The sequence below is a fragment of the Aotus nancymaae genome, unplaced genomic scaffold (assembly GCF_030222135.1).
Source record: "Aotus nancymaae isolate 86718 unplaced genomic scaffold, 86718_ANA_hifiasm-v0.15.2.pri h1tg000057l, whole genome shotgun sequence".
Taxonomy (NCBI): Eukaryota; Metazoa; Chordata; class Mammalia; order Primates; family Aotidae; genus Aotus; species Aotus nancymaae.
Window position 1 is genome coordinate 3,033,057 of NW_026988471.1, and position 16,035 is coordinate 3,049,091.

The 16,035-nt window shown below is 43.2% G+C and overlaps 1 protein-coding gene across 2 annotated transcripts in view; it reads left to right on the forward strand.

Moving 5' to 3' along the window:
* Window positions 1-16,035, forward strand: part of DCDC2C (doublecortin domain containing 2C) — a 146,072-nt gene that overhangs the window by 3,363 nt on the left and 126,674 nt on the right. Inside the window, exons 1-2 of one of the 2 annotated variants that reach the window (XM_064363826.1) lie at window positions 3,217-3,353; window positions 4,881-4,932. In XM_064363826.1, the coding sequence (XP_064219896.1) occupies window positions 3,340-3,353; window positions 4,881-4,932 (66 nt within the window). In that variant the 5' untranslated portion in view covers window positions 3,217-3,339. Of the gene's footprint in view, window positions 1-3,216; window positions 3,354-4,880; window positions 4,933-16,035 lie in introns of those variants that run through there. The other variant, XM_064363825.1, reaches the window with a different exon arrangement.

The window sequence follows — 16,035 nt, forward strand, 5'->3', positions numbered from 1 at the left end:
ACTACCGGATATCAAACTATACTACAAGGCTACAGTAGTCAAAACAGCATGGTACTGGTACCAAAACAGAGAGATAGACCAATGGAACAGAACAGAGGCCTCGGAGGCAACACAACATATCTACAACCATCTGATCTTTGACAAACCTGACAAAAACAAGCAATGGGGAAAGGATTCCCTGTTTAATAAGTGGTGTTGGGAAAACTAGCTAGCCATATGCAGAAAACAGAAACTGGACCCCTTCCTGACACCCTACATTAAAATTAACTCCAGATGGATTAGAGACTTAAACATAAGACCTAACACCATAAAAAGCATAGAAGAAAATCTAGGCAAAACCATTCAGGACATAGGTGTAGGCAAGGACTTCATGACCAAAACACCAAAAGATTGGCAACAAAAGCCAAAATAGACAAATGGGACCTAATCAAACTCCACAGCTTCTGCACGGCAAAAGAAACAGTCATTAGAGTGAATCAGCAACCAACAGAATGGGAAAAAATTTTTGCAGCTTACCCATCTGACATAGGGCTGATATCCAGAATTTACAAAGAACTAAAACAGATTTACAAGAAAAAAACAAGCCCATTCAAAAGTGGGCCAAGGATATGAACAGATACTTTACAAAAGAAGATATACATGAGGCCAACAAACATATGAAAAAATGCTCATCATCACTGGTCATTAGAGAAATGCAAATCAAAACTACATTGAGATACCATCTTACTCCAGTTAGAATGGTGATCATTAAAAAATCTGGAGACAACAGATGCTGGAGAGGATGTGGAGAAATAGGAACATTTTTACACTGTTGGTGGGAGTGTAAATTAGTTCAACCATTGTGGAAGACAGTGTGGCGATTCCTCAAGGACCTAGAAATAGAAATTCCATTTGACCCAGGAATCCCATTACTGGGTATATATCCAAAGGATTATAAATTATTCTACTATAAGGACACATGCACACGAATGTTCATTGCAGCACAGTGTACAATAGCAAAGACTTGGAACCAACCTAAATGCCCATCGATGATAGACTGGACAGGGAAAATGTGGCATATGTACACCATGGAATATTATGCAGCCATCAAAAACGATGAGTTCACGTCCTTTGTAGAGACATGGATGAACCTGGAAACCATCATTCTCAGCAAACTGACACAAGAACACAAAATCAAACACCGCATGTTCTCACTCATAGGTGGGTATTGAACAATGAGAACACATGGACACAGGGAGGGGAGCACTACACACTGGGGTCTGTTGGGGGGAAATGGGGAGGGACAGTGGGGGGTGGGGAGTTGGGGAGAGATAACATGGGGAGCAATGCCAGATATAGGCGAAGGGGAGGAAGGCAGCAAATCACACTGCCACGTATGCACCTATGCAACAATCTTGCATGTTCTTCACATGTACCCCAAAACCTAAAATGCAATAAAAAAAAATCAGCAGCTTGAGTTTTGTTTGGTATTTTTGAAAAAGTAGTAGGAGTTAGGGTGAGGGCTTGTGTATGGTTCCAGATTCTTAGCGGCATTTGCAAAGAAGCAAATTTACCATCCAGTTGTTTCTGAAGAAAGATCATAAGTCACAGGCATCACAATTGTGAAGAGGTGGAATCTAGATTAGCACATTTCAGATTGAAATTTATTACTGTGATAATCCTGTTATGTATGAGAATTCATGGACAAAATTATATTCCTTTATAGCCATGTGATTTGTGATTATTTGCAGAGTTGGTCAGATGGCATGAACATCTAGAACTGATACCCTGCCCAGAATCCAGCGTTGTGTTGTTTTACAATTAAAGAATATATTTCTACAAAAACAGACTTTAAAGTCCTTTTCAATACATATATAATGAAAAGTATTTGATTTTATCCCAAGATATTTCCTTGTACAATTGGCCTATGTTTTGCATGTTAGTAAATGAGGAAGGAAACCTGTCAAGCACCTGCCACAGAAGCACCTGCCACAGAAACACCTGCCATGGAAGCACCTGCCACAGAAGCACCTGCCCCAGAGTCTGGAGCATTCCTGGGAGATGTTACTCTTTCCCTTCCTGTGGGGCTAGGCATTTCCTGACAGACCCTGTTACACCTCCAGTTTTGTAGAGAGAGTGTCCAGTCTCATGGTTTATTTAAAATGTTGTGGACATGTAGCAAATATATTGAGAAGACACTGAGATGTTTTCCTTCCCAGTGCTCTTCATGTTTCTGATGACTTTGTGGGAGGAAAGAGATGTCACCCACTGAAGAGGCAGGGGAGTTGGGGTCCATGTGGCAGATTGCCTGGTTATGTTGCATTTTCCATGCATGCTCACTGCTGTAAAATAGAGCGGCCATGTCTGCGTGTGAAGCTCAACACGGAGAGCACATGGGGTTCCTTTTCTTCAGTTTTTTTAGGTCAATGAGTATGAAATTGGAATTCAGACTCTGGTGAACAAAGCTCTGAAAAATGTGGCTGGATTTTTGCTGAATTTTCACTGGTATTAGTAAAGTAAACTAGCACTGGAAATTTATATTCTGTAATTTCTAAGCTGTTGAGCAGTTCGATTAATATTCACCAGAAAATAATACTCTAATTGTGTCACCAGCAAATGAACTTTGAAGTGAGGACTTTTGATAGATTAGTGATCCAGGAGCCCCCCTCCTCATAATAGTGGTTTCGAGATGGTGCATTAAAAAGAAACACCAACAGATTTCTCCAATATCCAATCATTATTCAGACATTTCCTGCATTATCTGGAATACATTAATTTGAGACCCAAAGAACGTAATTTTTTTCTTTATAAAACAAAATATTATAAGATAATTACTTTTCAAAAAAATTAAAAGTGTCATATAAAGCCTAGAACTAATATTTCTTTTGTGGAGAAAGCCATATTTACAACTAAATCGAAATCAGGGTGTTGTGTGTGTGTGCATGTGTGTGTGTGTGTGTGTGTGTGTGTGTGTTTAGGGGAGGGACCCCAGAGAATCTGAATGCTTAGGAATATTACCCTGTTTACCTTAGAGCTTGTTGCTTAGACATGAGTGTGAATGTGCTATTTGAATCAAACTATCCTGGTTCTTCCTCACCCCAGCATTTTCTTCTCATCTCCCTGGCCACCCATTTGTACCCTGGGAACTAGCAGATGACAGGAGAAAGAGGAAAAGTGAGTGGAGAGGAAGCGGTGATAGAGGAATGTTGGCGTTAGAGCCAGAGACAGGTGGAATTTAATCCTGGCTTTCTCTATCTGAGAAATGTTTAACTAGTTAAATAACCTCTCCAAGACTTGGTTTCCTCTTCAGTAAAGCAGCCTGGCCTAACACCCACTCTACAGGACCGTTGGGAGAACAGAATGAATGCAGTACTGTGAAATGCCTGGCACTGACTCTCATGGGTGGTCTCTTCCCTTCCTTTGTTCTCTGGAAGTAGCCAGGAGGGAGCTTGCACCTAACGGTCCCATCTCTGCTTCCCAGACCCACTCCCCGCCCACCTCAGGGTGACTCCAGCCCACCCAGCAGGCTTCTCTAAGCGCCTGGGTTAAAGACCTCAGGTCAGAGGCTCTCTGAGGATCTATGGTCCTTTCTTTCTGTTTATATATGTTCTTGGGAGTGCAACACTGAAATAATAAATAGTATTTTGTGTTTTTGAAGGATCTTTTTATGTTAGTTTTTCTGTGTTAAATTTGATTTTTTGGTTCCGTGTAATGAAAATCAGATGTCTCCTGAAAGATTAATGTTCATATGCAAATAAGAAGTTTGGGAACTTAGAACCACTCTGAAGTATTTATTTGGAAAATAGGTGGACTAGACTGGGCTGTTGAAGAGCGGATACAGGGCCCGTGAGCAAGTGGAGAGGCGTGCTCAGCCGGCAGCCATGTTCGTTTCATTCATACAGTTTTCAAAGATCTGAGTTGGCTGCAACATTTTATAATTGGGAGAATTCATGTAATAATATGAACTTTTGGTCTTCCTTGAAAAAAACAGGATTTGTCTGTTCAGAGGACTTGGTTGTAGTTGCGTGCGTCTCCACCGTCTGGACCTGTGAGGCACTGTCCACCTCAGACGGGAAAGGACGCTCCCGCTAGCCACAGCCCCACCAGTCCCTGAGACCACCCTTGGCGAGTGTCATCATTTGGTGGGGACCTGCGTCTGTGCCTCTTGATTGGATGCTTAGTTATTTCTTTCCCTTCTATTTACCAGTCTAAATTGACCCGTCTCTGACTATTGCTAAAACTATCAAAAATGATAATCTCAAATACATATATTTTTAAAATCAGGAATAAACCTTAATATCACATATAAATTTGAAGGTATTATTTATTATCCATTAAAACATTTTATTTTTGAGGAATATGGAAGTCCCCAAAGTCCCCAACAGTAAAAAAAATTGTGTGAATGGGACCCAGACACATTTTATGATGGGGCCTCTTTTCCAGTTTGCAGTTTTGGCAAAAGGGGAAGTGTTGAATTTCTGGGAGCGAGGAGGGAGCAGGGGAGGTGCAGGGGAGCTGGAGGAGGGTCTGGGTTTCTGTTCCCACCTTAGCCTGTCGTGGGAACATTGATGAACTCGCAGTTCTGAGCCTTCAGTGATCTGCTTAAAAAATGATGTTAATTAGATGATTTCTCAGGTTTCTCTTTAATAAGGGAAAGCAATGTCAGTTAAGAGACACTTCAAAGGGGCAATGCCAATGGGGCCCAGTGTGAAAACTGTCCTACCACAGCATTGCTGCTGTATTCTGACGTGGGTTCCAACACCAGGAAGGTTTTAGATTCTAGTTCCAAACTGCTGTGGGGTTGTATCTATTAAGCCCGAAAAGGACTCATCTCTAAAGAGTCTGAACTTTCTATGTAACTCTCTACCTTCTAATTATGTTTTCTTTTTCTTCTTCTGCAGTTATATTCATATAGTTCCCCGAAAACCTGCAAAGATAAGGAAGTTGAAGGAAGTAAGTGCTCGCTTCTAACAACTAATAATGGAATAAATTGGACAACTTGGTAAAAATCGAAGTGTCAGCGTAGAACAATTGAAGTTTTACAGAAGCAGTGTTTAGCAGGGAATGCCTACGAGGACGCGTTGCTCTTGAAGTCAGAACAGGCTGTGCAAGCTTGTCATACGTGTCAAAGCACTTAAGTAACCAAGCGGTGGGAGGTAGTGAAGAGAGGCTAAGACGTGCAGAGGAGATAGTCATCTTAGAGACACGCCACACAATTAATTAAAGTCTTTACTTTCCTTTTTTTGGGGGGGGGTTTTGGAAAGACAGGTATCAGGAAGAGTTATTTAGAGTTATGCAGTGCTGAAGCTAATTATAATGCTAAATTTAAAGATGTGTCGCAAGTTCTCAACATTTTTATACTTGATAGACATTTATTAGGTCTACAGGACAGAACATTCCATCACGCTGTTTGTATCACTTGATTCTTAGTAAAAATAGCCATTTAATTCGTTTAAAGAGACATCCTTATTTTGTAAGCAATAAAACCACAGTTTTAAGCCAGAGAGCCTGTTGATATTTAGAATTTAACATATTTTTTACTTAAAAAATGGACTTACTTTGTGGAATGTTACATGGGTGAATTATTTTGAGGGCATCTACTTCTGTAAGTTGTAATATTCCTGTTCTTACGTTTGCTCACCTGTGCAATGGAGATGATAATCGATACCTCAGAAGCTTGTTGTGAGGACTAAATGATAAAATATACACAATGTGCCAGCACTAGGTGCGTGCTTCCCTGTCACGTCTTACAGAAGCTGCTCTTCTCTATGTCTTTGGAGCACCACCCAGAGCTCCATGCAGACACACCAGCAGCCCCAGCGCGGTTCACAAGCACCAGCTTCTGGAAGCGTTCAGCTGCTTTCTTGCAGTCTACCCTTCAGGGCAGTTAAAATAAGTCAAATTTATTACTTTACTCACCTTAGGTTGTAACTTGCCAAGGGCACGAGGGCAGGTTTCCAACGAGACAGCAATTCTGGCAGTCATTGAATTTCAGGGTTTCCTGAATAAAGAGCATGGAAATGATTTGTGGTCATCCTGACACCTCTGTACCTGCTTCCGCTCTCCGTGTGGGGCTGGGAGTGGGATTAAGTAACAATTCTGGAAATTATCCTCGAGAACATTTGTTAGAGTGTGAGTCTCGGTTCATCCTTTAAATATTTCAGTGATTTAAATAAGATATGACTTAAAAGGCAGTATGTCAGGATGGGGGGGAGTTTCAGACTATCTTGTGAAAACTTCTTGTTTTCTCATAGAGGAAGCCTTGGTCTACAGAAGTGAAACGCTGAGCAGGCACGCCAGGATTTCCACACCCACGCGAGCCTTGTCCTCCTAGAGCAGGCACCAGGTTGCTGGGCACTCACTCTATGAGGCTACATTACCCAAAAGAGTTTAAACATGTTTTATTTTTGAATTCCTACTTTGTTCTTTTCAAAAATGTGATTATAAAAGTAACTCCCATTGAGAGAAGTATCAAGAGTACTGTGCAGAAAATTAAAATTACAGTGAGATACCATCTCATACCAGCCAGAATGGCTATTTTAAAAATCATTTTATATTTTTTTCTTCAACTTTTAAGTTCAGGGGTACGTATGCAGGACGTGCAGTTTGTTACACAGGTAAACGTGTGCGATGGGGTTTGCTGCACAGAGCATCCCATCACCTAGGTGTTAAGCCCAGTATCCATTAGCTACGCTTCCTTACGCTCTCCCCGCTCTCCTCCCCTCCTCCAGGCACCAGTGTGTGTTGTTCACCTCCCTGTGTCCATGTGCTCTTGTCATTTGGTGCCCGCTTACAAGTGAGTACACGTGGTGTTTGGTTTTCTCTTCCTGCGTTAGTTTGCTGAGGATGATGGCTTCCAGCTCCATCCATGTCCCTGCAAAGGACATGGGCTTACTCTCTTTTATGGCTTCATAGTATTCCATGGTGTATATGTACCACATTTTCTTTATCCAGTCTGTCATTGATGGGCATTTAGGTTGGTTCCCTGTCTTTTCTATTGTGAATAGTGCTGCAGTGAACCTATGTGTGCATGTGTCTTTATGATAGAATGATTTATATTCCCTTGGTTATATACCCAGTAATGGGATTGCTGGGCCAAATGGTATTTCTGCCTTTATGTCTTTGAGGAAACACCATGCTGTCTTCCACAATGGTAGAACTAATTTACCTCCCACCAACGGTGTAAAAGTGTTCTCTTTCTCCACAACCTTGCTAGCATCTGTTTTTTGACTTTTAATAATATCAAAATGGCTATTTTTAAAAAGTCAAAAAACAGAAGTTGCTGGTGAGACCATGGAGAAAAGGGAATGCTTATACACTGGTGGTGGGAATGTAATTAATTTAACCACTGTGCAGGGCCATTGGAAGTTTCTCAAAGAACTTAAAACAGAACTACCATTTAAAAAAGAAAATAACCAAAAAGACACATGCATTCATACATTAATTGCAGCACTATTCATAATAGTAAAGTCATTGAATCAACGTGTGCCCATCAGGGGTGGATGGATAAAGAAAATGTGGTACATATACACCATTGAATACTATGCAGCCATAAAAGATCAAAATCCTGTCCTTTTCAGGAACGTGGATGCAGCTGGAGCCATCATCCGAAGTGAATTAACGCAGGAACAGAAACAAAATACTGCATATTCTCACCTACCAGTGGGAGCTGAACAGTAGGTAGTCATGGGTGCAAGATGATGGCAGTAGACACTGGGGACCACTATTAATAGGTCGGGGAGGGAGGCAGCGGGGCGAGGGCTGAAAACTAACTATTGGATACTGTGCTCACTGCCTGGGTGACAGAATAAATTATACCCCAAAGCTCAGCATCACGCAATGTACTCATGTAACCCGCACATGTACCCCCGAATCTAAAAGTTGAAATTATTAAAAAATATACTGCACAGGAAAGCTCAATGAAGAGAATGAAAATAATTACCAGTCTTACCTCCCAAAGATTACCGCTTTGCATTTTGTCATGTCTATTTCTGTTTTTCTATGCACAGGTAGCAAATACAGATACACAAACACACATGTATGCACATACGTGTAGACATATGTATTTCCAGAAACAGGATCCAATAATACTCTTTTCTAATCTGCCTTTTTCTTTTTTTTTTTTTTGAGATGAAGTTTGACTCTTGTTACCCAGGCTGGAGTGCAATGGTGCGATCTCGGCTCACCGCAACCTCCACCTCCTGGGTTCAGGCAATTCTCCTGCCTCAGCCTCCTGAGTAGCTGGGATTACAGGCACGCGCCACCATGCCCAGCTAATTTTTTGTATCTTTAGTAGAGAGGGGTTTCACCATGTTGACCAGGATGGTCTTGATCTCTTGACCTCGTGATCCACCCGCCCCAGCCTCCCAAAGTGCTGGGATTACAGGCGTGAGCCACCGCACCTGGCCTAATCTGCCTTTTATTCACTACGTGCCATGACCATTTTCTCATTGTAAATGTCCTTTTGCAACATGATTTTTTAATGCCCGAAAACGATTCCACCATGTGCATCTATCGTAATTACTTAGCCCAACCTCTTTGAGCACACTTCGCCTTTTTGCTATTTTAATCAGTGATATAATATAATGGACCTCTTGTAGAGACATGTTTGTTCACGTTAATGATTATTTATAGAGAAGTAGAATTAACATGCATAATTTTAATGTCTTTACTATTTACTTCTGGACTGGCTCCCATAATATTTCTAAAAACTCAAGTTGCTTGTGAGGATGGAGCAGTATCATGTCAATGTGCATGGCCTGGATGTGCCTGATGCTCATGATCCGCCCCCGTTTTCTTTTGTGGAAGTAGTCACCCCTAAAAAGGGTTTGCAATTATTATTGTTTGTTGTGTAAACGCTTGTCCTGGTGGGACAAGCATTTGCTTGGACACAGGTCAGTGGTGGAGCTAACCCTGCATGAGTTGGAGCCATCACTGAGAGCTTTGGCCGACACACATGATTCACTCCAGGAACTCTGCTGAGCCTGGAGGGGACTGTAAGAGTAGCTGAGATTTAGAGCTGTGTCCTGCTGCCACACATGAGGACACAGAGCCAGCCGGTCACAGGACTGAAGGCTGCCTGCCACTCCTGGTGGCGTTACTACTACTTACTAAACCACAGTTTGCCTGCCTTGTGGCGTATGGGCGTGCACCTATGATCACAGAGACAGTATAAAACCTAATGAGTTAAAAGACTTGTCAGCCGATGCCATGCCTCACACTTGTAATCCCAGTACTTTGGGAGGCCAAGGTGGGAGAATTACTTGAGCCCAGAAATTCTAGACCAGCAAGACCCTATCTCTACAAAAAGTAAAAAAAAAAAAAAAAAAAATTAGCCAGGCATGGTGGCGCATGGGAAGCTGAGGTGGATCACTTGAGCCCAGGAGTTTGAGGGTGCAGTGAGCTACGATTGCACAACCGCACTCCAGCCTGAGCAACAGAGTGAAACCCTCTCTCAACAAAAAAGACTTGTCTTTGCTTGTTTTCTTTATGTTCCAGAAATAGAAACGCTTTGGTCAGATGCCAAGTGCTAGGACTGCATGTGTTTCTTTGTAAGCCCTCCATGCCATCGACTTTGTATGTGACCATCTTCACGTAACCAGGGCTGAGATGCCTGCACATCACACTGGGCGTTGGAGAGTCATGTCAGTCCTTGAACGCTTCATCATCGTGTTCAATGTCCTGAAGTTTCTTCTCTTTTAACATGGAATGTTGTGTGGCTTATGTTCTCAGCAACTTTTCACACCTATAGTCTCATCTACAAAAATGGAAAAATAGCAACTGTGTGAGTGAGGCAGAGCAGGCCTTAATACCTGCCATTTAAAAGATGAATAAAGAGTTCAAGAAACGTTACGCACCATCTGCAGTTGGGTGGCTCGTTTGCAGTAGAGCTTGGACTAAAACCAGGCATTCTAGGAATGATTCCAGGATTTCTCCCACTCTTTTCCCAGGGAAAGACCCATGACTGCTTTTGTACAACTTGCTAGTGTTAAATGAATTTCTTCCATTTAATTCATAGAATTAAGTCACCGCAGGAATTTTTTTCTGATGGATGTTCAAGCCCTTACATCACAGAGAGAGAACCCTGGTGTGCAGTGGCAGCAGAAGGCACCCCCCACCGGTGTTTTGAGTGAAGGTACAAAGCAGTTCTCCCAGGGAAAATGCAGGAAACCAGCAGGATGGGGCACAGCGTTCTCCAAGAGCCATGTGAGGGGCTGGGGAGGCTTCTGTAGGAAGAGCACCAGGATGAGGGCCTTCCCCCTCTGCCGCTCCACCTCTTTCTAGGGTGAGTTGAGAACAGCCACATCCTGGGCGCCCAGGGTCAGGGGAGCTGCGTGCCTCAGCCCTAAAAACTCCTGGAGACCTCGTTGGAAGCTAAGGCCATGTGCAGCCCTTCCTGCACGGGTTCCAGCTTGACAGGCCTTGGTCTGTTCACACACTGGGGTTTAAGGATGTTTACAGTAGCATTTTGTTTCTAAATTACAAAAAGTTGGGGACAACCTGAATGTCCACCAATACAGAAATGGCTGATGACTCGTGGTATGTCATCTGGGATTAGAGCCATAGGGATTGATCTAAAATGATATCTTTCAGACTGTGGGCAGGATTAAGTGAGATGATCTCTGTAAAATGCTCAGCCTGGCACTTTTGACAAACAGCAAGAGCTCAGTAAGTAGTCGGTGCTATTATTATTCATAATGCCTTGACATTGCAGCTCATCTTACCCAAATTTCAGATCCATTATTGCTTGCAATATGAATCCCAGTGTAAACTGTTTTACAAATTCAATGTGGCATAAGCTTTTGCCAAGTCCAAAAATTCAGTGTTTAAATGTTTTACTAAGTTATTTAGTCTTATTTTGTGATACATTAATACAGAATAGGAAGACCTAGCTTCTGTAAGTTATTCTTTCACATAATTTCTGTTTTGGTCAAAATATGTTAGTGGGAAAATTGAAGAAGCTTCCCAAGAGATTTTGATTTATGTAGAAATTTACTTAAAATTAATTAGAATACTATAATATACATTTAATATTATCATGGAAATGATTTTTAAAATACTTCAACATAATGAATTTGAAATTGCTTTTCATTAAATGGAGGGACAAGGAAAATTAGATCAGCAAAAAATGCTCTTGAGATCTTGGCTTTCATTGACTGTGTCGTGTTGGTTGATGAGAAAAGTGTCCTTGGTCTTACTTCAAGGGAAGGACTTCTCTGATAGTAGTCCTTTTGAACAACATTGACATTTCTGGTTTGCAATCTCAAGTTTTAGATATTTGGGCAGATTTACTAGGAACAGATAAATCCCAGTTCAATGTTTTTTCCCCCATGAAGGATGTGTTCCAGTTCTGCTCTTTCAGGGCTCCTATCCTGGACTAACAACAAGTGTACTATTCATTAGACCACACTTTTGTCATGGAAGAGAAGGATGTGATTTGCTGAGATGAATTTTTTAGATCATAGCTGCCAGAAAATACCAGTAGCTACCAGTGAATCTAACTTAAAGGTGTTTTAAAATTAATTTAAATATGCATTTTAATAAAGTGTTTTACATGATTTCCTGCCTTATTGAAAAGCCTGGAGAGTAAAATTTAACTTTGTCCAAGTGACTCAAGCTTAGGCTGCAGACTTCCATCTGGCTCAACCAATATTCACTTCCACCATATTTCTTAGTGATCTTGCCAATGGCAAGACCACTGTTTGCTGTTTGCTGTTGACCTGTTGGGAACACATTTTTTTGAAGCTTTCGTTTCCATTTTCAGGGAGGGGAACATCACACACCGGGGTCTGTTGGGAGGTTGGGGGCTAGGGGAGGGATAGCAGGGGGTTGGGGGATGGTGGAGGGATAGCATTAGGAGAAATACCTCATGTAGATGATGGGGTGATGGATGCAGGAAACCACCATGGCAAGTGTATACCTATATAACAAACCTGCACATTCTGCACATGTACCCCAGAACTTAAAGTATAATAATAATAATAAAAAAGTACCATATAATTCATGCTCATTGTAGAAAAATGAGAAAACATATGTAATTTAAAAGAAAAACGTATTCATAATCCTATCATTCGAGATTAACCACTGGTTTTCCACATGCTTTTGACATGTACACATATACCTACATACATGTATATACTTCTAGCTTTATAAATATATTTAAGCAAAATGGGAGCATAATCTACATTTTTTTTGAAATTCCTTTCTATTTAACGATGTATCGTGAAATCTCTACATGTCAAGAAATAGGCTCCTGTAATACTTTTTAGTGGATTTAGAGTATTGCATGAAGTGACGTGTGACTTATGTTTTTAAAACCAGCCATCTTTTGCTTGACATTTAGAGAACATTTTTATATATCCTACTAAACTGCTCTCTTGCGAGGTTATACCAAGTTAAATCTGTGCCCATTGTGAGACTGGGTGTTCCCCACACCTCCCAAATGCTGTGTGTGTTATCCTTAATTTTCCTGACACATTGCCATGCTGGTGCCATGGCTTTGTGGAAGTATCATGGGCTCTGTCATTTGGATAAATTAACTTCTCTGATGCTCAGTTAATGCGTATGACTGTATCTATGCAATAAAGGTTAAATGTAATTATGCATGTATTCTGGTCATCACAATATTCTAAAGTTTCCATCCATCCATCCATCCATCAGATTTAATCCCAAGGCTTGTGTATTTGAAAGTGTTTGCTTTCCTGTGGCTGATTGCACCAGAGCAGCAACACATCATCAAATAATAAGCATATGTTCACTAAGCCCAATGGTTCTTTCACTAAATAATTCTTGAGCACTGATTATGTACCAAGTACTGTTTGAAGCAGTTGTACAAAAAGGAAAAACATCCCTGCCCTCAAGGAGCTTGCACTTCAGGTGGTGAGACTGAAAATAAACAAAATCCATACAATATAGAGTATGTGGGGGATATGAAATGTCATGCCGGGGGCTGTTTGATTTTAGAGAGGATGACCAGGTGGTCTTCATTGAGGAGGTGACTTTCAAGCCCAGGCTCAAAAGAAGTGAGGGAGCTGGCTATTTAGATATCTTGGGTAAAAGCATCCTGAGAGGGAGAACTGACGGTACAAAGGCCCCTGGCTTGTTGTTCAGGGAGTGACATTTGACTTTGAGCCAGAGTGTCTGGCTGCCATGTTGATAGCCATGAGTAGGAGGCTGCTGCAGTGATCCAGGCAACGGACAGTGGGGATTCAGGTCAGTGTGGTGGCACTGGTGATTATGAATTCACGCTGGGAGTCAGTGTGGACGGAACAAAGGGGAGTTCTGAGGACAGGGTCCTGGAGTGCTTAGAGGGCAGGGAGGTGAGAAGGAGCAGAGAGGGCTGGAGAAAGGCCAGGGTGAGTGCAGGATGCTGGGTGGTGAGAGATGAGGTGGGCCATTTGTGTCAAACGCTGCTGGTCAAAGAAGATGAAGACTGAGAAGGGACCGTTGGATTTAGTAACGTGGAGGTTGTGGGCAGAAAAGAACAGAAGAGAGATGGGAGATACAAATTGCTCTTTAAACAGGGTTTGCTCTAAAGGAAGGAGAGAAACATAGGGGCAGCTGGAGGGGGAGACAAAGCCAAGAGAATTTTTCTAAGAAGTGACATCGTGTGTGTGATGATGGGAGAAGGCACTGCAGAGGGAAAGTTGATGATGCGAACGAAGGAGGGAGAATTACTCGAGAAATGGCCTTGGGTGGGTGAGGATTATTATTATTATAATAGAATTATAATGATATAAAATGATATAGAATTATATACAATAGTAACTGCTGTCTCCATAGGACCTGCATATTCTGGACGTTTCATGTAAATAGATTCAGGCGATATGTGGCCTTTTGCATGTGGCTTCTCTTAGCATAGTATTTTCAAGGTTCATCCACGTCATAGCGTGTATCAGGCTGAATTCCATTCCGCTGTGTGGAGCCACATACGTCGTTTACCCATCCATCAGGCGATGAACACTTGGGCCCTGTTGGTCATAGCCCTGCTGATAGGCCTGAGGTGGTCCTCTTTCTCATCCTGGAAATGATTTCTTTCCTTCTCTTCGGAAGCTCTTCTCTCTTCTCATTTTCTGACTGTTTTTTTCTTTTACTCGTGGGACTGTGGTCATTGCCTGTGCTTTGAACACTGCTGCTTTATAGGGTGCTCTCCAAATCCTTTTCTCTTGTAGTTCAGGCCACCGCCACTCCGTTCCCTCCGTGACTTTCATAATCATCCATGTGCTGAAGACGCACAAAGTCAGGACCCACATCTCTAGCCACTGTCACTTGGATGTCCCAAAGACATCTCAAACTCGGCATGCCTGTTCGAACTCTGGCCTCTGCCCCCAAACCCAATTGTTATTTTGTGTTTCCTATTCCAGAAGATGCAACTGTCCACCCAGCTCCTAAAACCAGAAACCTGGGCATTTTTCTCAACCCTTACCTCTCCCAGCAACCCCTGGTCCCTCCCTGCCCACCCCTCCCACCTCCCGATCTACTCTCGAGTCGGCTCACCTGCTGCCATCTCGGCTGCTCCTAGCCTTGTTGAGGCTGCCGAGCTTGGTCACCTGGAAGGAGTCTGTGCCTTCCCCTGGTCTCCCTGCTTCCAACCTTGTCCCTTTCCAGTGTGATCACGTTGCTCCCCTCGTTCACACACATTAAGGCACTTCCTTTGGCTCCAGGGAGGTGAAGTCTGTATTATTTACCATGACCTTTAAGGCTCTGTGTTCTTCTCCAGCTTTGCCTCTCACTGCTCCCCACTCTGTGTCTGGGATCTAGTCCTTGATGGATGTTCAGTTTCCCAAGGGCTTCTCCCCATACACCCCTCCTCAAGCCAGGGTTTTGTGCATGCTGTCCCTCCTGCCTTGTTTAACTCAATTGACTGGTTTCTGCTTATAATTCAGGTCTCAATCAAAGGCCTCTTCCTCCAGAAAGCCTCCTTTCTCCCCAGTGAGGGTCAGACGTTCCTCTCCTGTGCCTCCATGGTACCCATGCTGGCCTCAGCAGAGCCCCTGGCACCGGGCGATGTCACTGCTTGTTGACTTGTCTGTCTGTGTCCTTCTGTGCTCCCAGCCCTCCGTGGCCGGGAGTAATGTTGGTCTTTTCCACCACTGCGTCCTAACTGTTAGCACAGTTCCTACCATCAGAGGCGGGTCCTCCATGAATAGGCATTGAATAAATGAATGAAGCAGTATTGAGTACTTACAGGAAGGCTGGAGGTTGGCAGGGCCTTAGGGGCCTTCTCCTCTCCTTGCTGCTTCTGTGGATTGGCCTAGATGAGGCCTTGCTTCTGAGTGAGGCTGACCAGGACAACCACAGGCTCCACAGACTGTCTGGCTGTCTGATTCTATGGGACAGCTTCTCTGGCTCTTAGAGTCAGCAATTTTGGAGGCATTGAGAGAATCAGTTCTCATTACATTTTTAGCAGGGCGTGCCTCTGTGGGCACATGATGCATAAATCAGGCGTGTGGCTATTTCCATCAATGAGATTCATGTGGCCGGACCGCGGGTTGGTCCCAAGGAGTGAGCCTCTCCTGTGTTCAGCTCCGGGACATGTTTGGCTATTGCTCTCTGAGAAAGTCCAGTGCCTTGTGGACTGAGGGGCAGCATAGGGAAGACGGGGGTCAGTTTTCATCGCCATGCAGTCGACACTGGAACTGAGCAGACCCTCACTGAGCACCCACTCTGAAACTAGCACTGTGCGGGGCAGAGGATTTTCCTACCTAGAGCCTTACAAAACCCTGCAGGCTTGGTGCAGCCATTTTCATTCCCTAGGGGCTCTTCCCTGCTGCCTCCCAAGCCTCTGGCTGTCCACATTGGGTGTCATTCTGCTCCCCATTCTGAGCTGGAGCTGCTGTCTTTCTCTTTCCTGCCTTTCCCAGCATGCTGAAGGGTCACAGTGAAGATTAGGGTTGATGTGGGTTGGAGGTCAGGATAATGGGGATGGGCAGCCGTGTTAGGCATCCCCCTGCCTCTACAGCCCATCCCACAGAGGGCTGGATGGGGCTTTGCCTGATGTCTTGGAATGTTGGTGGACACTCCCCATGTTCTAAAGCATCAGGTGTAAAAATGTCA